Source organism: Eurytemora carolleeae, unplaced genomic scaffold, assembly GCF_000591075.1.
Source record: "Eurytemora carolleeae unplaced genomic scaffold, Eaff_2.0 scaffold218, whole genome shotgun sequence".
Classification (NCBI taxonomy): Eukaryota; Metazoa; Arthropoda; class Copepoda; order Calanoida; family Temoridae; genus Eurytemora; species Eurytemora carolleeae.
In genome coordinates, this window is record NW_019396368.1 from 28,928 (window position 1) to 50,837 (window position 21,910).

General features: G+C 31.8%; 2 protein-coding genes across 2 annotated transcripts; one reads left to right on the plus strand and one right to left on the minus strand.

Annotated features, from left to right (window-relative positions):
- Positions 1-1,302: 1,302 nt before the first annotated feature.
- LOC111701855 (zinc finger protein 675) lies at positions 1,303-3,057 on the minus strand. Its single transcript, XM_023473316.1, has 2 exons — positions 2,742-3,057; positions 1,303-2,655 (listed from the first exon to the last, which is right to left on the minus strand). The coding sequence occupies exons 1-2, from the start codon at positions 2,983-2,985 to the stop codon at positions 1,883-1,885; spliced, it is 1,017 nt and encodes a 338-aa protein (XP_023329084.1). The 5' UTR covers positions 2,986-3,057; the 3' UTR covers positions 1,303-1,882.
- Positions 3,058-4,462: 1,405 nt separating this feature from the next.
- On the plus strand, positions 4,463-21,178 carry LOC111701840 (transcriptional repressor CTCF). Its single transcript, XM_023473287.1, has 21 exons — positions 4,463-4,659; positions 5,314-5,404; positions 5,842-5,896; positions 6,495-6,559; positions 6,768-6,862; positions 7,225-7,299; positions 8,378-8,429; positions 9,452-9,574; positions 9,891-9,978; positions 10,598-10,748; positions 11,052-11,135; positions 12,597-12,735; positions 13,243-13,327; positions 13,860-14,006; positions 14,879-14,927; positions 15,382-15,494; positions 16,669-16,744; positions 17,620-17,786; positions 18,172-18,234; positions 19,209-19,262; positions 20,706-21,178. The coding sequence occupies exons 1-21, from the start codon at positions 4,479-4,481 to the stop codon at positions 20,721-20,723; spliced, it is 1,971 nt and encodes a 656-aa protein (XP_023329055.1). The 5' UTR covers positions 4,463-4,478; the 3' UTR covers positions 20,724-21,178.
- The last annotated feature ends 732 nt before the right edge of the window (positions 21,179-21,910 follow it).

Here is a 21,910-nt window from a genome sequence, read left to right on the forward strand (position 1 = left end):
CGTTTGATTTAATTGGAAACCCAGCTTTGCCTGTAAATTGAATTTTCCCTGAAGATAAAGAATAACCTACAATTTCTTCATAAAACTTAAAATATATCCATGGTTATACCAAGGGTTCTCAAATCAAAATTTAGGGCAAATCGGTTTAAGGGTTCACGAGTTATGATCGGACATACAAACAAACAGAGATACTTTTTATATATACTGTATATATACAAGGCGAGTCAAAAAAAATTGTAATTAGCGGCGCCTGGTGCAAAATTGTACCTTTTTTGTGCAACTCTCCTGTATTGTGTTTTTTTTAGTATTTGAATTTTTTTTTTGGTACTTTGGCCCCAAAAACTCCACGAAACTTTTTCTCTCTCAAAATCAAAAGTTCAGGCAAGCAAAACTGTGTATATATATTATTTCTATCAAATTCTAAAATTTTTAAAAGATTAAATCACAGAAAATTTGCAAAATTGTAATAAGAAAATTCATGATTTTCAATTTTGGTCTGATTTTTAAGGAAAAACTCTTTAAATCCTATAGTTTTATTCTTCTAAGTATGTTCTTAAAGTTATGAATATACAATGTTCAGTTGAAACCTGAAGAGCCATTAAAAAACAACTTTTCCTTAAAAATTAACCAGAACTAAAAATTGCGAATTTTGTTATTACAATTTTGCAAATTTTCTTTGATTCTGCGATTCAATATTTATAAAACTTTAGAATTTGATAGAAATAATGTATATACACATTTTGCTTTTCTGAACTTTAGATTTTAAGAGAAAAACAAGTTTGGCGGACTTTTTTCGGGCCATGATTACCAAAAACTGACTTAGTGTCTCCTTTTTTTAGAAATAAAGACGGTAGATATGGCGTCCCTTAATTCCCATATTTATTGTGACACCACATCAAAAACAGCAAGTTTCGAAAAAAGCATTGCCGACAGAAATAATAATAAAATAACAATGTAATAACTAAACTAGCTGAAATCGTTGCCCTCGTATTATTCATTTAGTATTTAATAAAATGGTCTGTAAGCGTAATTGAAAGTAAACCGCCACACAAAGATGGCACTGCCTGATTTACAACGGTACCCTTAAAACCTTAATCTGATTGTCATGATTTCCCATTACTTCTAAAAACTTCACTTTTGCAGAGAAACCTCAAATAAAAATAAACAAACACATTCATAAGTAAATCGGGCATTGTCATCTTTGCATTAAGGGTTATTTAAAATTAAGCTTACAATCCATTAGATTCGGCATGGTCGCCACATATTAATAAATTAATAAACCTTACAATAAAATATTCAGAATTATCAACAACGATATATTTGAAAAGATGAGGTATAAACTTGTGAAATATGACACAATAGGTAACAAAGTAAGTTTATAGAACCAAGACAATCATTAAAGAGAACGAAATAAAAGCAAAATGGAAGATCTTCAACATCTATTTTTTGATCCACTGTATTTTGACAAAATGTTCAATTTTTTAATTTTTTTAGTTGAGATCCATTTGATAACCAAATCTAATTGTAACAAACTAGATTTAAACAAAAATCTAGCTAATTATAAAAAAGTACTAATTAATGTTACTTGTTATCATAAGAAAAAATTAAGTGCGATCCACAAATGAATTCACATAAGTATATATAAATATCATTGGAATTGATTGACAGCAAACAGTTTTGTTCATGTCAAAGAATCCAATAATATTTTTTTTATCTGATGAATCATAAAATACAATTTACAGAAAACACGGGAACATCACACAATACGCGCTTTACTTACATTCTTAATCATGGTTTTTTTTAATGGAAAATTGAATCTGCAGCCTTTTTATTTGTTGGGATTCTGAAAAAGTTTATGAAACTGTTTTAAAAGTGAAAAGGATTACAGGCCCGCCAAAGGGTCCTCTTCTTTTTCACTTTTGATATCCAACATTGGTAATTCGTCTTTACAGTGCATCTTGTGCTTTATCAACTGCTCTTTGGTAGTCGGGGAATAGTCACAGTTCTCGCATGGATATACTACTATTCTATATTTCATTGGGTAAATTCCGTGCACACTCTTTCTGTGGTTGGTTAGAAACAGTGGGGAGGGAGCAGAATATTCACACTTATCACAGAGATGTTGCACTGACATGGTTTTATTTTCAACCTCAGATGAGGTATTTTTATTCAAATGCGATGTTTTCTTGTGTTCTGTCAACTGAGCTGAAGTTTCATATGAATTTCTACACAAGTTACAGGAAAAAGGTTTAAGTGAGATTTCTCTTGGATGACTTTTCGAAAGATGCTTCCTCAATAACGATGGTCGAGATGCAGAAAAAGAGCATTGATCACATTTATATCTCACTCCTTCATGTATACTCTCTTTGTGTCTTTTCAAATCGTTACTTCGTGTCGCCGAAAAATTACATCTGTCACACGGAAATTTGTTGGGTTGACCATTTTTTACGGCCATATCTTCTGAAATTTCACTCGCTGGTTTAAAATGGCTGACATCTGGATAATTTTCGAAAAGATTAGAGTCCTCTTCTAAACTGACATCTTTCAAACTTCCGAAAGTGTTTGTAACCTTGTCATATGTTACTTCTATTATACTTCCAAACTCCTGCAGAAGTTCAGTTTCTTTCTCAGGTTCATCACGATCTAACCCAAAATCTAAAATGTACAAATAATAAAAGGTTAGGTTTCTAGTGCGCCACACCCCCTTCTTTCTGGGGTATTTAATTTTAAAAAATAGATACCTGTAAAATCTGGTAAAGGTATTGGGTGTAAGTTGGGTTCCACACCACGAAGCAATCCTCTTTTATTATATTGATCTGATCTAAAGTGAACCATACAAATTTTTGAATTTGGTTTCGGAGTCCATCTCATTCCACGATCCAGTACAAGCCGCCATTGTTTTGATAAGCGGGAAGGGACTTTGAAGAAAGAAATTGGTAAATTGTTGTTGTTTCGACATGATTTCACAGAACAAGATATCGACATTTTGACATTGATGATTGATAACTAAATCAAAATCAAATTTCGATGGAGAATACAAGTTCACAACATTAGAAGTTATTTGGTTTGGTTTTGAAAATTTTATTTAGAAGTCGTCTTTGTTTGAATTTTATTTCGAATTACAATATCGACCCCTTTTGACCTTCTATGCTTACTTTTATTATTTTTTAAAATATTTATTTGATATTTGCTTTTATAAATTATAAAATAATGCTTTTAGTTACGAGCGCAAAAGAATACAAAAAATTGTTTTTTCGAATTGCGTCCTCTAGGGGCTGAATGCCGAGACAAAGGTTTAAACTCTTCTCCATAGAGAGCGTTACTGGTCAGCCATATTTATTTTATCCGCTAGGGTGAGTGTTTAACTTTAAGTTTCAAAAATCACCCGGGAGGGGGCGAATTTATCACCTTGTCACATTAGGATTATTATAATATTATTGACAGATAATTTTGATTTAAGTTAAATCCTGGCCAATTAGCATTCTAATGGCATATAGAAGATTAAACGACATGATAAATGTGTATTTATTTATTATGACTATGTTATTAAGTAGATAGATTTAGAAAAATGATAAACTAACAATTTTTGCCATATATTCACATTTTTTGTGATTAAACTTTCTGTGTTAAATCATTAATAATGTAAATTATATTTAAAATGAAAATCTCAATTATTATTTATTTCAATTTTTTCGAGTAAGGTAAGAAAAGTTCTGAGCCGATCGCTGCGGCTAGGACAGATTAGAGAGCCGAGCGCTGCGGCTACTCCTAGGACAGGCTAGATGGCCCAATATGTTCATGTGTTCCATATGTGAGATCCATGTACAAAATTCTTCTTACCAACTTTATTCAATACAAAAATAAATCAACAATAGGATATCTAATTAGCAGAAACATAGAGAAAAAAATTCTCTCATTTAATCTTCGTACCTATTGCCGTAATGTACAAAATTGATAGGAGGGGGGGGGGGACAAAAAATCGTTCTCTTGAAGGTGCCAGTAATTAATTGTATAAAGAAATAAACGATAATCAATCATTCAATCAAACAAATCTTTCTCTAGGAAATTACCCGAAATAAATTACTAAGTAATTTCATATAGAACGAGTTTTGGATTAACCGTGTTGAATTATTGGCGAAGACACACTTTTTATGCCGAGCTACGCCAGCGCCTAGGACCCCTCAAGCCTATTCTAGCCTCAGCGCTCGGCCCGCCCAGTGGCCAGTAACCTCTGTTCTACTCGCGGCGCTCGGCCTACATATTGTCCAACTATTTCCATAAAAGATGCATTTACAAATTCTGTAGGTGGGGGGGGGGGGGCGGGTATTTACTCCTGTAATTTTGCGTTTATAAAATTAAATATGATTCATGGTTAAAGTATTAAAGCCCCTGAAACAAAAAACAACAAACTAGGAAACATTTACTTAATTTTCGAAAATATATTTTTCTTATTTTCAGAGTCAACTATTACCTTAAAAATGGGAGATCCGGAACCTGAGTCTATTGGAGACATTCAGAATTATTTAGAGCACTTCAACCCGAAGGAGGTAGGCGGGGTGGTCATCTCCAAGACGGAGGTCATGGACGCCACAAGTTCGGTCAACCTGGGGTCAGTAGATGCTACCGGGACGGGTCAATACTTTGTGGATCAGACCACAGGTAAAAGTTTAAGCACTTTCATTATGTATGTTCTTAAATATTTTTATTTTTGTCAAATTGTCACGATCTTATAGCTATAGGCCAATATCCTTGTATTTACACAAATGAAAAGGATCCAAAAGTAAGAAAATAAGGATTTTTTGTGTATTTTTTATCATTTTAAGAAAATATATATTTCTTAAAAAGCAAAAAAAAAATAAGGAATAAAAAAGAGTGAAACCTGTTAGTTGATTCCCATAAAGGGTCTGTCCTATGAAATGATTTTTGGACCCCCTCCTATCAATTTTGTACATGATCTAGATTTCAACTATTTTTAGTAAAAAAATATTTATTTTGTATTATTTCATTTCAGGGTAAGGTTAGGTTAGGAGCATTTCTGGGCCGGGCGCTGCGGCCAGGACAGGTCTAAATCTCAACAATTTTCAACAAAATTAGAATATATTTAGGGTTAGGTTAGGTTAAGAGCGTCGCGGCTAGGACATGCTAGGGGGCCGGGGCGCTGCGGCCACATGACCAACTTAATCCTTGTGCGTGCTAAATATGAGATGCATGTCCAAAATTATAGGAGGAGGGGGGTCAAAAAATCTTTCTCTAGAAAATTACCCCCATAATTATCTAAAATCTTTAAAATATGTCACTCTGGATTGTGTTTAGGCCAGTATTATTACCAATCGGCGGCCGACGAACCCTTTACTATGGTCCAAACTGATGAAGCCATGGAAGACTCTCCTCCGACAATTGACAGGAAATAGAATTAAATCAATTATGAGAAAAATTTTTTTTTATAATTTCGAGCTCAAAAAATAATATTCAACGATTTAAAGAAAATAAATAAAGATTTCAACAGTTAGTACTCAATTATTTCTAAACAAGAATCGTTGTTTTGATAATTTTATTTTATTTATTTTAAATGATATATTTATGTGATTTACGATTTTTAATTTGTTAGTGGATTTATTTAGAAAGTTATTAATCGATTATAAACTTGATTTTTGATTTATTAGTGGATTGATTAAGAAAGACATTACTCGAGTATGAACTTGATATTTGATTGATTAGTGGATTGATTAAGAAAGTCATAAATCGATTGTGAACTTGATATTTGATTGATTAGTGGATTTATTAAGAAAGTCATAAATCGATTATGGATTTAATATTTGATTGATTGATTTAAAATTGTAGAGCTGAAGCTGCATCTCCGCCCTCTATTGTCCAAGAAGGATTAACCTCCAACCAGGTACATGGCGCAGCTTGAACTTGTTCTCTCCATATTTGTTGAATTGAATTCAGTCACTGTATTGATAAATAAGCTGACCACTCTAGAAAATTTAGAACTTTATATTTATCCAAAGTATGTAATTTTGAAATCTTTTTATATAAATTTTTGTTGACATTTTCCAAATCTTAAATAAAATTTCAAATAAAGATTCCGATTCATAATTCATTTAATGATATGAAATATATTCTTTTTCTCCTAAAGAGACAAGATTTTCTGTTTTCAGCGAATGTATCATATTTTGCAATTAAACATTTCTCTTCAATGTTAACTTATTCAATAGAGTCTCGAAATTCTAAACTCCTGAAATACTCAATTGCATCTGCGGCCCCGCCATGACTTATTTTAAAGCATATAAACTATAAATATATATTTTTAAAGCAAATAAGCTATAAATATATATTTTTAAAGCATATAAACTATAAATATATATTTTAAAGCATATAAACTATAAATATATATTTTTAAAGCATATAAGCTATAAATATATATTTTTAAAGCATATAAACTATAAATATATATTTTAAAGCATATAAACTATAAATATATATTTTTAAAGGTTGTTTTAAACGACGGAGATAATCAGTTTCAAACAGTCACCATCGTTCCAAACAATTCTTCAAGGTTTTTTTTATTTAATTAACAATCTACTAAATGTATTTATTATTTTTAAATGTTGGTGATGATGTTGGATGTTGATTCTGATATGATATTGATGTAAGTGTTGATGTTGATGTTGATGTTGATGTTGATGTTGACGTTGACGTTGACGTTGACGTTGACGTTGACGTTGACGTTGACGTTGACGTTGACGTTGACGTTGTGTGTTTAGTGGTGAGGTTAGCTATGTCTTGATAGTGCAACCGAACCAGAAGAAAGAGGACGGGGAGGCCGAGGCTGTTTATGATTTTGATACAGAGGATCCAGGTTTCTATGACAATAATTTACAGTTATAAAATAATGTACTATTGAGATCAGGTCTTCATGTGTTTTGGTTCGCATAACATTTAAATTCCCTGTACACGTAATTTAAAATAACAAGGGCAATGCTCGACTCACAACAGAACCATTAAAAGCTTTTTCTGAAATATATATTTATGTTAATCAGTTTAAAAACTTTTGTTTTAATCGTCGTGGGTTCTCTTCAAAGTGACTTGCGCATTTCTACTGCAAGAAAACATCAATTTAAAACCTAAAAAAAATTACGATAACTTTGACATTATTGTTTGAATATGGAGGGTCACTTGAAATTACGCTAAAAGTCTCTTTAATTTACAATGTTTATTTAGCTGAGCTTGAGGAAGATCTAAGCCTGGAGGCAAAGGAAAGGAAACCAGCCTTCAGAAGACCACCTCCTGTTCAAGGTTTTATGCAATTATTTTTTAAATTCTGGGGAAAACTTTGATCTCTAAGTAATATAGAAATTTTAAATCTTAAACCAACTAAAAATTGGCTAACTACTACTCTCTAAATGGGGTTTGATTTTAAAAAAAGACAGTTAATGACGGTTCAGCTTAAAAAAGCAAGAAAAAATATTTTATATGAGCAAATTGATAAATAGTGTTGATCAATAACGTGAGGTCTTTTAAAAAATGTGGCCCCGATCGGTTTGACGTTTATTGGATACAAACGGACAGACACAGACAAGCAAAGTATATATATTTTGGTTTCTGTTCTCTGCCATAAATATATGCTTTGTTTCAAATGTTGTGCTCCATACTAAAATCTACAATGATATCTATAATTCAAGACATACATTTTCTCTTTTGAGTTTAACATTTATAACTCCACCCGCATATATTTATAGCAGAGAACATAAAACCAATCATATACTTATGTTGACAGGGTGTCCCAAAAAACATGGGAATTCAGTGACGAATTCGATATAGTCTTTGTTATGAATAAGCATTGTAAAACCTAATTTCAAAAGCCATAACATTATTATGTCTGCTTATTTTATGAAAAGGGTAAAAGATTCTAAAGATGTGCCTATAATGTCTCCGCAAGATGAACAGTGAAGACGGACAAGTTTACTCTATGGTATACTGCAATTTTCTTGTTTTACTAAGTATACCCGCATCCAGTCAAAACATAAACAAACAAAATGTGAACATTGTAGACAAAACTCTTACTGATTACAACTTTCTCAGTAGGTATCACTATACTAAATCAAAGAATTATTTAAAAAGACGATATCGAATTCGTCACTGAATTCCCATGTTTATTAGGACACCCCGTATATTAAAGATACATTCATTGTGCATAAACATAATTTTACTCAGCTCTCAAATACTGAAAACATTTTCAGGAATGCTTTCATTGGACTGATAAATACATATTGATTCATTAATACATCTCTCTGACAACTTTCTGACATTCAAATTCAATTTAAAACGCAGTTTTACGTTTTCCATGAAAAATATTTATATTTTCTGATTTTAGCTTTGTCGTGCTCGTACTGTAACTACACTACTTCAAAACGATATTTGTTAAGGTAAATAAAAGTTCAAAGTGTTGCATTAGAATTAAGGTTTAGAATTTCTACCAGGATATCCAGTATCCACCCAGCCCCCCCCCCCTCTTTCGAAAATATTTTTTCCTCAGAAGTCGCTTTCAGGAAGCGCAACATTATTTTGAGGCTTTTTTTCGCAGAAATGAGAAAAATGGATTTTTACGGGAAAATTACTAAACTTTGGGTAAAAAGTATCATTAAGAATAAATAAAGTAGTCTTTTGATGTCCAATTGTTTCCCTAAAATCAATTTGAGAAATATACACCCCTATTTTTATCTTTGTCCAAATTGATTTTGTTAAAAACAGCTTTAGTTGGCTATGATTATTAAATATCTGCAAAATGGAGATTGAAGTGTTAAAGTAAAATATTGAAAAAATCTAACGTAGAAAAAAAAGATAATTCATTTTTATTAAAATTTTAAATGAAATAAACATTTATTTTCTAAATAACTATATAAAGAAAAAAATTGACACGACTAAAATATTAAAACAAGTTTTTTTTAACTTGAAGATTGGTATTTTAGATTTTTGTTATAAATTCTATTTTTTTTGTAAAAAAATTTGTAAATAAACATTTTTATCATAAGACAAGTAGTCATTTTTTATAGAAGTGGAAGTAAGTCAGTAGGATTCTAAAAACCAATCCATATCAGGCCTTCGGACAAAAAAATATCAAAATAGAATATTAAAGGAATTGTATATGAGTATTTAGTGTCCCTCCATGCAAAGATGAGGATGCCTGATTAACAACGGTACCCTTGAAAGCTTTGTGATGTAGCCTGAATTATATATTAATGTTTATATAATTTGAAAACTTATAGTTTTTAATTATGTTTTGTTTTCAAAAGTGCCTTTTGCATTTGTACTGTTAAAAAACATTGAGGAGTTGCAAAACACTTATGAACCTAGATAAACAACAATATCTTCCACATCGGAATCGGGCATTGCTATCCTTGCATGGAGAGTCAGTTGAAATTAATTTCGCTAAATTTGTTTTTTTAAGTCGGCACCTAAAGTGTCACAGTGACGAGAGGCCACACAAGTGTTCAGTTTGTGAACGAGGATTTAAAACTCTCGCCTCTCTTCAGAACCATGTTAACACCCATACAGGAACTAAACCTCACAGGTCATTCTACTTCGGTTTTGTTGTTGTTAAAACCTTTATTCTTTTATTTTGCTTTAAATATAGGGCGAATATTGAGATTAAACATAAATATTTTTGAATTATATTTAAACACTGTATATTTCTAAATAAACTTAATATAAAAACATCTGAAGTGTAAACTTCTGAAAAGTAAAACAAACCTTCCGGATATCTGATCGAAAAAGCAAATTTCAGCATAAAAATTTTAAACAAAAAATTCAGGAATCTGTATTAAAACGGATTTGATTCCATAAAATTAAATTCTATGTGTATTAAAATTTTAACCATATTTTTGTAGATGTAAGTTTTGTCAAGCAACATTCACCACTAGTGGAGAACTAGTCCGCCATGTTCGATATAAGCATACACACGAAAAACCTCACAGGGTAAAATTATTTTACTATGATGAACTAGTGCCTCCTGGATCCGGACAGGAAAAAATAAGTGCATTTACGGATCCGGATCCAAGTGGCAAACTATCATCCAAAAAACCCCAAAAATTGCTCTGAAACCCCAATTATCAAAACGTGCCCAAATTGTAAATGGTTTGTCAAGATTTAGCTTAAAAATAAGCGAACAAAAAAGAAAAGAAATAATGTCAAAAGTCTCTTTGTTCAAAAACTCAGTTTTTAAAGAAATGTTTATGATCCCGGTCAATTTTTTTGTGGATCATGAATCCTAATCCTCATTATAATTAAATGGATGCGAAGCACTGACTAAAACAGATGTCTAGTGTCATTCTATTTTAACCTGTTAGAAAATACACATAATACCTCGGCATTAGAAACGCAACCAATCATCATGTCAATTTTAACCCCCAAAACACGCACATAATACTCAAAAAACCTGGTGTTCTCTGCAAGATTTTTTTATTAGCCTTATAAATTTTTTAAAATGATTCCTTAATTTTTATTTCCTGGTTAGTGCCTTCAATCTCAATTTATAGATAAAAACGATCTAATATGATATAGAGTGTAGAATATTTGAACCTTTTTATCTTTTCAGTGTACGGAATGTGAATATGAATGTGTTGAGTATAGTAAACTGAAGAGACACATGAGATGTCACACGGGTGAACGTCCCTATCAATGTCCCAACTGCACCTATGCAAGTCCTGACACATTTAAACTTAAGAGACATCTAAGGATACATACAGGTGAACTATTTCAACATTTGTATAATTGTTTCTTCAAAAATTAATCGCAGATATTCATTGAATATTGTTAAGCTGAACAGATTTTTAGTGTTAATTGATCCTTTTGGCAGTAATTGATACATGATTTTATGTATTTCTTTTTCTATAAACACTTGACATTTTGTTCTTGACTTTGTAGATAAATTAATGAATGTTTTCATTGATTTATTGTTTCATGGGTTCATTAATTACTGAATATTGATTTAGGATTATAGATTAATTGATTGATTGATTGAATGATTGATTGATTGATTGAATAATTAGGTGAGAAACCGTATGAATGTGATATCTGCCATGCCAAGTTTACTCAAAGTAACAGCTTAAAAGCCCACAAAGCCATTCACACAGGTATAATTAGATTATTATCACTAACTATTTAACTATTTAAGAAATAAATAACTTTTAAACTTAACAAATATCCCCTCATAATAAAAAATAAACTATTCCATAACAAAACATTCTTAAATGTGGGGGATATTATGTTGGTTGATTTGATATGTATTATGTTGGTTGATTTGATGTGTATTATGTTGTTTGATTTGATATGTATTATGTTGGTTGATTTGATATGTATTAGGTTGATTGGTGAGCGATTGATCGGTTGGTTGCTTGTTTGACTGTGTTGATTCTGGATTTAATTAATCGATTGAACGATATCAAATCAATCAAATATACATTTGTTCATTCTTTTATTCGAGTCTTTCAATACATTTATTTCATATATCAACAATATAGATTTAGTGGCGAGGTTTGATCGATTTATGTACATTTAAGTAATGCCATAAAAATTGTATGGATTAATGATGCATCGATACAGAATAGTAGGAATGAAAATAAACTGAAGAAAAATATAGAAGAAAATAATAATAATCATTTTAAGGGTAAATGTACATAAACTGCTAAAAATGTAATAAGTAATGAAAAATGATAATTGAAGTTGTAATTCATTAATGTAGATTTAAGTTTGCAGAAATGATACTGGCTTGATTGATGCTGATTGAAGTGAATGCGGAAGTAATGATTATTTGATCGATTGGTTCATTGATTGATCCATTGGTTGTTGGTTGGTTTAATTTTGATTGATCGATTGATGCTGATTGATGCTGATTAAAGTGATTGAAGTAGTGATGATTATTTGATCGAATGTTTGATTGGATTATTGATTGATTGATTAGTTAATTGATTGATGATTAATTGATTGAATGACTGATTGATCGATCGTCTGTTTGATTGATCGGTTGTCTGGTTGGTTGGTTGATTGATTGATTCTTATTGAAGTGATGATTGTTTGATCGATTGTTTCTTTGGTTTATTGATTGATTAATTGATTGTTTGGTTGGTTGGTTGATCGATTGTTTGTTTGTTTGTTTGATTGATTGATTGATTGATTGATTGATTGATTGATTGGTGCTGAATGAAGTGATTGTAGAAATTAGGATTATTTCATCGATTGTTTCATTAGTTTACTGATTGATTGAATGACCGATTGTTTGATTGATTTAGGTTGAAGTGATGGCGAATGATAACGGAAGTGATGAGGAAGATGAAGAAGAAGAAGGGGAGGAGGAGGATGAATCAGGTCTGTATATATATTTTATGAAAGGCGTTCTCCTATTTGGTTAATGTCAGGATAAACCAGAGGATAAACTGATGATATATTAGTATATATTAGTATATTAGTATATTAGTATATTAGTATATTAGTATATTAGTATATATTAGTATATATTAGGACTTATTTGGTGGGGGGGGGGGTGATTTCTACAAAATATTTACCCATGCAGTATTTTAAGTAGCTTTGTATTTTAGGTGAGAAGCCAGTATACCAGTGTGAACTATGTCCTACAACCTGTGGACGGAAAACTGATCTACGGCTTCATGTTCAAAAACTGCACACCAGCGAGAAACCTATGCAGTGCAAAAATTGTGATAAGTCTTTTCCTGACAGGTAAAGTCTTGTGTTCTTTAAGGGACTGGACCGTTGTAAAATTTAAGAGAGGCATAACCAATTTAAAACGGTTCAGTTCAAATCAATAATGTGAAAGATGTTGCCGTATTTTGATCTGATAATTAATCAATTCTCACATTTTTTTCCATTGTTTTGGTTGCAGAACCATTTATTCTTGCTCCTTCAAAGCTTTAAGGGTACCGTTGCGAATCGGACATGGCATTACATATGTCAGGTCATTTGAGATTACGTCTAAGCAAGTGGGAGGGGGTTTGCTGCATTTTTTCAAAAGTTAAACTACAGCATGCAGAATGCAGATAAGTTCTAAGTTCAACTGCAAAAAACTGAATAACCTCTTCTCAGACTTCTCATTTTAGATATTTGTTTATAACTAACTTACTACTTATTTACTTAAATGACTTAAAACAATATAAAGATAATAAAGACAACTAATGACAATCCTATGATTTTCCCTGTGCTTAATGTATTTACGTATAACTTGTCCAGGTACACCTTGAAGGTGCACAAGAAATCCCACGAGGGAGAAAAATGCTTTAAATGTGATCTTTGTCCTTACTCATCGATTTCGCAGGTAATAAGTAATTAAAATTGCTTTGTCAATAATTTGAACTTTGTCCACGAAAATAGTTAAATAAATGTGCATTTTGGGCAAAAAAATTATGAAACAGATTTAAAAGCTGGCTAGTAGATGTTACCAAAAACTTGAAAAAGGATTTTCACTTTGCATTTAATAAAAATATTGATAATATACAGCGCCATCTTGCATCTTAACTTATTTAAGTGCCATTTTGAATTTTGGCTCAGTTTTAGCGCCATCTTCATTCTTGAACCGTAAATCTTATTTTTAGCGCCCCCTTGAATTTTGTCTTATTTTTAGCGCAATTTTGAACCATATTTTATTCAAGCGCAATCTTGAATCTTATCTCATTTCAGCGCCATCGTGAACTTTATTATATGTATACTAGCACAATCTAATATTTTATCTTATTTTTTGTGCCTTGAATCTTATTTAATTTACAACGCCTTCTCGAATTTACAACATGTTTTTCGATCTCAAAAAATTTCCATTTTTATTTTAATCATAATTCATATTTTATTTTTAGCGCCATCTTGAATCGCATATGTTGATTCACACAGACCAGAAACCATATCGTTGTGATCAATGTGATCAGAGTTTTAGACAAAAACAGCTTCTGAAGAGACACCAGAACCTCTACCATAATCCAGCATACATACCACCACTACCAAGGGTAAGAATCCCGTTTTTTTAATTAAATAAATAGAAATATCCCTGCTTAACCAAAGTCAACCGGCAAAATTGTAAACCAATTGCTTATCTGATTATCCGGTCAATATCATTAGTTATTACTAGCTGAAGGGCCCTGCGTTACCCGTGGGCGGTACTTAGGATCCGGATCCGGATCCAAGGGGTAAAATATCAACCAAAAACTGCAAAAAAAACTGTTTTACTCCTAAACCCCAATTCTGAAATTTTGAAAAAAGAGAGATTATAAAAATTTCCTCATTTCCGAATGGTTTATCAAGTTTTAGGATAAAAACAAGCGAAAAAAATGAAACGAAAAATTAGAAAATTATTGTTATTTGAAAATTCAGTAAATCTTAAAGAAATGACCTGGATCCGGATCCGGATCCATTTTTTTTCCAGTGCGGATCCAAGATTCGGATCCGCATCAAAATTAAATGCACTGCCCATGGGAAAAAAAATCAGTCTATTTGGTCCAGTCGTTTGGTCAGCCAGAAGGAACATATATATGATGAATGTCTTGTTTTATTATGTAGATATAATTTTTTTCTCTATATTTTCTATTCGTATCTTACAAGGCTAAGCTTTGATTTTAACTTTTAATTGTTGCTCTATTTGTTGCGTTTTTTCTTCTAAAATTATTAAACAGTAACAAAAGAAAATTTATTTGTTACCTATGGGTTCCCTTTCAAAATTTCAGCCAATTTTTTCCAGCTGTTTGGCCAGCTCGGCCAGCTAAAGCTTGAATATATATATATATAGAGATATGGCCGAAGACAGACAGGCAAGCGAAGTATATGTACATAGTAGCCGATAAAAATTATTAAAAATCACTGAAATACTTTTTTCAATGTTTAGGAAAAAACACATGAATGTATTGAATGCAACAGAGTTTTCAGGCATAAAGGTAAACCTTGAAAATTATATTAGTATATTAGTATATATTAGTATATATTAGTATATATTAGTATATATTAGTATATTAGTATATTAGTATATTAGTATATATTAGTATATATTAGTATATATTATTATATATTAATATATATTAATATATATTAGTATATTTAGTATATATTAGTATATTAGTACATATTAGTATATATTAGTATATTAGTAAATTAGTAAATTAGTATATTAGTATATTAGTATATTAGTATATTAGTGTACAAGACAGACAAGCCAAATTTATATACAGATTAGTATTAGTATATTAGTATATAAGTATATTAGTATATTAGTATATTCAGTAAAAAAAGTTGCAAAGTAAATTTTAAATAACAAACGCTAAACTTTTAACTTTTAATGTGTTAGATGCCTAACACTTGAATTTTATTACCATTTAATGTTTGTAAATACAGGAAACTTAATGCGGCATATGGCGCTTCATGACCCTGAAAGTTCTGTACAAGAGAAAGCATTGGCGTTGAAGTTTGGTCGACAGAAGAAATATCAGATGATAGACGGACAACAGGTCAAAAAAAATCATTCATATATGTTTGTTTTGTTGAGTACTTGAATGTGGATTCGATGTTTATTATGTTGGTTGATTTTATGTGTATTATGTTGGTTGATTTGATGTGTATTATGTTGATTGATTTTATGTGTATTATGTTGGCTGATTTTGTTGGTTGATTTGATATGTATTATGTTGGTTGATTTGATGTGTATTATGTTGTTTGATTTGATATGTATTATGTTGGTTGATTTGATATGTATTAGGTTGATTGGTGAGCGATTGATCGGTTGGTTGCTTGTTTGACTGTGTTGATTCTGGATTTAATTAATCGATTGAACGATATCAAATCAATCAAATATACATTTGTTCATTCTTTTATTCGAGTCTTTCAATACATTTATTTCATATATCAACAATATAGATTTAGTGGCGAGGTTTGATCGATTTATGTACATTTAAGTAATGCCATAAAAATTGTATGGATTAATGATGCATCGATACAGAATAGTAGGAATGAAAATAAACTGAAGAAAAATATAGAAGAAAATAATAATAATCATTTTAAGGGTAAATGTACATAAACTGCTAAAAATGTAATAAGTAATGAAAAATGATAATTGAAGTTGTAATTCATTAATGTAGATTTAAGTTTGCAGAAATGATACTGGCTTGATTGATGCTGATTGAAGTGAATGCGGAAGTAATGATTATTTGATCGATTGGTTCATTGATTGATCCATTGGTTGTTGGTTGGTTTAATTTTGATTGATCGATTGATGCTGATTGATGCTGATTAAAGTGATTGAAGTAGTGATGATTATTTGATCGAATGTTTGATTGGATTATTGATTGATTGATTAGTTAATTGATTGATGATTAATTGATTGAATGACTGATTGATCGATCGTCTGTTTGATTGATCGGTTGTCTGGTTGGTTGGTTGATTGATTGATTCTTATTGAAGTGATGATTGTTTGATCGATTGTTTCTTTGGTTTATTGATTGATTAATTGATTGTTTGGTTGGTTGGTTGATCGATTGTTTGTTTGTTTGTTTGATTGATTGATTGATTGATTGATTGATTGATTGATTGGTGCTGAATGAAGTGATTGTAGAAATTAGGATTATTTCATCGATTGTTTCATTAGTTTACTGATTGATTGAATGACCGATTGTTTGATTGATTTAGGTTGAAGTGATGGCGAATGATAACGGAAGTGATGAGGAAGATGAAGAAGAAGAAGGGGAGGAGGAGGATGAATCAGGTCTGTATATATATTTTATGAAAGGCGTTCTCCTATTTGGTTAATGTCAGGATAAACCAGAGGATAAACTGATGTAGACAGGAGACAGTTCTTCCAGACTGCAGGAGAAGAATCAGTCAGGGTTACCAGGCAATCTTCTGATGCATTAAATATACTAACAACCAGATGCAGGACTGAGGTTAGAAGAAATTTCTTCACCAACAGAGTAGCGAAGAAATGGGACAAATTACCAGAATATATCAAAAGAGCAGGAAATATAAAAACTTTCAAGTCCTTATATGATAAAATACCGGAACAGCAGGAATGAGAAACCTATGAGTAAAATGCTGGATACAGAAAGACGTCATCTCTATGCTCCTATCTGGAACTCTGATGACAAATCTACAAAAAAACAAAAAAAAAAATAGCCGAGTTAGCAATTCATTGTTATTAGTCTTTCTCTGGCGGGAGATAAAGCCGATTTATTGTTCAGAATTCCGGCATAAACATACAATCCCTCTCCTTCTCTCATACAAAATATCACGATGGTCATTAATGAAAATATAAAGTATACTTTTTTTCATCATCATCAATTTCAGGGATTTTCAAATATTGGGTAACTTACAACTGGGTAATAAAATATGTGTTGAAAATAGAATCTGATGTAAATAAAGTTATTGAGAGAGACGATCAAGTGATTCAGGGGGAAATATTTCTTGTTTAAAGATTTCCAACTTCCAACATAATAATTCATTATGTTTTGGGGTTTTTGTATTTGGGAAAATGCATGATTTGAATTAACAATAAATGAAACATAAGATATCTCTAGAGGGACAAAACTTGATATTGTTTTCATTATTCGTCATTAATCAGTCATTTTAATAGTGTTGATTTAGGAATGACGGTCGAAGGACCAGACGGTCAGTACTATGTTGTCCTTGACGTAACCCAGCTGGAGGTCCAGGCCCAGGATGATGTCCGGAGTGTCCAGGTGGTCCAGGACAACCAGGTTCAACAGGTTCTTATCCAGGAAACACAGATACTTAGTGATAGCGGAGACGGGGTAAGTCATTTCTTACTTTCTAGATATAAACAAAAAAATGTAAATCAAAAATAGATTCAAATATTGCTAATTAAACTGGCAAAGTTACCCGGAAATAGTTTTTAGGGGTCATTTTAGCCCTGATTTTAGTTTTTAGTCACTTTGATGGATTATAAAATTAAATGAAAAGCTAGATTTTTTTATTAATTCATTTGTTCATAAAATCTAGTTTTTTATTAATTCATTTGATGGATAGATAGATAGATAATCATTTATATCTATATACCTTATTACTGGTATCTTAAATCATAATTAATTTGTTCATATGTTCGCTCATTTACTCATTTATTTATTTATTAATTTGTTTACTCATTTATTTGAATATTTAGTATCTAATTATTTTTAGAATAAACGAATAGTTCTTTCGCCGATTCTTGAAGATACTCTCGAGGAATCCTTGATGCCACAGGTTCAACAAACATTATTTTTTTTATTCATCCTTTCATGCATTCATCCTTTCTTTCATCCATACTTGATTCCTTTTATCCATACTTTCTTTTATCTTTCCTTCGTTCTTTCTTTCATCCGTCCTTTCATCCTTTCTTTTATCCTTCCTTTAAACATCCTTTTATCCTTTCTTCCGCTTATCCTTAACTTAACTCATTCTTCTGTTCATTCTTTTATTCTCTCACTTATTGGTTAATTGGTTTCTTCGTTCATTATATATCTATACAATCCTATTATAATAATATATAATATAATCCTATTAATTGCTTTACAATTGTACAATGATTGGTATGATATCTTTGATAAGGATACTCGATCTAGTTATATTGCTCCATTGCTTCTTTGATAAATTGGCCCTATGAACCATTAAACCATTGGGCCAAGGAAGATACAGCAGGATACCATACACTCAAAGTATACTTAGATCTGAGAGAAATATGATCCCAGTCTGAGCAGCCTGCAGCACTGATTTTGTTTTAAAACAATCCTTTAAAGAGACTGTAAGGGTAATTTCAAGTGACAGACCCTCCAGTGATATCCTTGAAAGCGTTGTCTGACCATGTATGAATTTTTGCTACTTGTTTTGTTTTTGATTCTTTAAACAGATTTGTTTTCATTCGCGATTTCTCAGCTTAGGTGACTAGCTCATTTCATGTTTATAAGAAGCAATGGAGAAACGCACAGAAATAAAACACTTTTCGAGTCAGAAGAACAAGGGTGTCCTCCACATTTTTGATCATATCAGGATTTCATGGGTATCGTTGTAAATGGGACATTGCCATCTTTGCATAAATGGTCCCTTGAAATTACGCTTGCAGTCTCTTTAAGTAACAAGAGTGTAAATTGGATCCATGATCCATTAGTTACCAGTTCTATTGATCCCATTGATCCATTGTTTAATGTGAAAATCTCTTGACATTGTATGAATTATTCTAGGATGAAATAAGAATAAAGAAGCAAGAACGAGAATCCTGTTTCGGCTTCGATGAGGTAAAATGTTTTTTATGCTCAACCACAATTTATTGCTTTCAGAGTTGAAACAAGTTCTTTAATTCTATTATAAAGATTATTATAGAGATGGATCATTTTTTATTCCATTTATCCATTGTCTTTCCCTATTTCCTTCCCGTTATTCTTCCCCTTTTTCTTTTCATTCCACTTGCCCTTCCCCTTTATCTTTCCCGTTTCCTTCCTCTATACCTTCCCCTATTCCTTCTCATTTTCCTTTTTCTTACCTTTCTTTTAACCTCTTCTTGCAGGCATTGATTTCTTCCCTTTCCGGGGGGAAGGGGGGAGAGAATTATATATTATATGCAGTAAACACCCCGTGGCAGAATTTAAAGAATTTGAGCGGCGGTTCGGCGGTTTAAATATGGTTGGTTCCACTTAAAATTGTATCAAATGTTTCAAGATTTAAGCCGGCGCTTAATTTAAAACGGGTTTTGGCGGATTTAAACCGCGGCTCAAATTCTTTAAATTCCATCTCCAGTTATTTATTTGTTGTGATAATAAAGTTCAAGATAATATCAAGGTTTATTTTAAACATGTTTAGGGTGAATAATGTCTGTATTATTACCATGTTTATTGTTAATGATGAATAATGTCTTTATTATTACCATGTTTATTGTTTAGGACGATTAAAAACTGATTATTACCATGTATTGGACGATATTAAACTGATTATTACGATTCACAGACAAAGGGTCAAACGACCCAGGGTCAAACGACAAAGGGTCAAACGACAAAAGGTCAAAATGATAAAAATATTTTTTGATTTGAATCATAGGAAACTCGCAATTTTAATCACAAAAATCCGCCAAACTTTTTTGAAGATTTAAAACTTTAGTCTGATTCTGGCTTCCATAATGGTCTGGTTGGCAATATAATTGACCATGTTGCCGTAGCGCTCGGCCCCCTAGCCTGTCCTAGCCGCAGCGCTCGGCCCAGAAATTGTCTTAACTAACCTAACCCGTGGCCGCAGCGCTCGGCCCCCTAGCCTGTCCTAGCCGCAGCGCTCGGCCCAGAAAGTGTCTTAACTAACCTAACCCGTGGCCGCAGCGCTCGGCCCCCTAGCCTGTCCTAGCCGCAGCGCTCGGCCCAGAAAGTATCGCCGCAGCGCTCGGCCCCCTAGCCTGTCCTAGCCGCTGCGCTCGGGCCAGAAAGTGTCTTAACTAACCTAACCCGTGGCCGCAGCGCTTGGCTCCCCAGCCTGTTCTAGGCGCAGCGCTCGGCCCAGAATGTACCTAACCTAACCTTAAATAATAATATAAAAATACTAACCGTCAAAATTAAAAAAAAATTTGCCCTTTTGTCGCATTTTTTGACCCCTTGTCGTTTGACCCTGTTTCGTTTGACCCTGTGTCGTTTGACCCTTTGTCGTTTGACCCTGGGTCGTTTGACCATTTGTCGGTGAATCATTATTACCATGTATAGGACGATGAGGATGATTGAGCATGATCCTAAACCAGACCTGATGCAACCAGAAACAGTATTAAAGTTCTTTATCTAAGAGAGGGATAGTGGTTTATGTTAACAGGATGTAATTGTAAACACAATTTATCCAGAATTCGTTTATTTCTATTTAGATCTGGATCGAATGTTTTCTTGATTTTAAAAAAATCTTACATCTTTTTAAGATATTCACAAATTGTTGTTTTCTTCCACATAAAAATAATTTCAGACAAATTTGTCGTATATTTTTAAAAATTCTATTTCTAATTGGTCGCTTTACAATAAAATCCCAACCGTGACCTTTCATTGTGATCTTCTTCTGACCAATTATATAATTGTTATCCAAGGCTGTTTAATTATAAATATAATTATTCGATTAAAAATATAATCAAAATGTTATTTTCTTCAGTACCAAAATTGTTAAACAATGTATAATAAATGAATTAATGGACTAATGGACGATTTACAACTCCTTTTCAGAACAATTTATGTACATTAAAGTAATGCAGTCCTTTCAGAAGAATCCGAACAACATTCAACGAATTCAACCATCATTCTGAACTGGAAATCTTGGTTAAGCAGAAAAGTATGCTTTGTCTCGTGGCAGCTGTGGGCCTGTGGCATTTAAGTTAGCCAAAAATCAACCTGTCTATAGGCCTAAAAATTAACTTGTCTATTTATAGGCCTAGAAATTTACCTATTGTCTATTGATAGGCTTAAAAATTAACCTATAGTCTTTATATAGGCCTAAAAATTAACCTATTGTCTATTTATAGGCCTAAAAATTAACCTATTGTCTATTTATAGGCCTAAAAATTAACCTATTGTCTATTTTTAGGCCTAAAAATTAACCTATTAAGGTATTTATATAGGACAGAATGAATACACCTTTGCCCCCACCACCCCTTCTTTTTAATGCATTTTCCTGTAACTAAAAAAATTGTTTGATAGATTTCTTTTTTTATTTCATATGAGGTAATACTAAATATCCTGTTGGTAAGGTTAGTTTTTATTGTTTGAGTAATACACATTTTTTCTGCCATATATCAAAAATCAAGACGACATTCAAGTCGTCCTGCATACTGTCATGTTTCGTGGGACACCCTGTATTAATATTTTAAATGAAATATAAACAAATAAATATGTTCAAATGAACATTAAAATATAGTTTAAATGGACATAAAAAT

Coding starts and splice junctions, on each gene's coding strand:
- LOC111701855 (XM_023473316.1), bottom strand. CDS start 2,985: ATGTCGATATCTTGTTCTGTGAAATCATGTCGAAACAACAACAATTTA. Junction 2,656..2,741: donor ACCTTTACCAGATTTTACAG/GTATCTATTTTT, acceptor TGTACATTTTAG/ATTTTGGGTTAGATCGTGAT.
- LOC111701840 (XM_023473287.1), top strand. CDS start 4,479: ATGGGAGATCCGGAACCTGAGTCTATTGGAGACATTCAGAATTATTTA. Junction 8,430..9,451: donor TCAAAACGATATTTGTTAAG/GTAAATAAAAGT, acceptor TGTTTTTTTAAG/TCGGCACCTAAAGTGTCACA. Junction 16,745..17,619: donor GGAGGAGGAGGATGAATCAG/GTCTGTATATAT, acceptor GTGTTGATTTAG/GAATGACGGTCGAAGGACCA.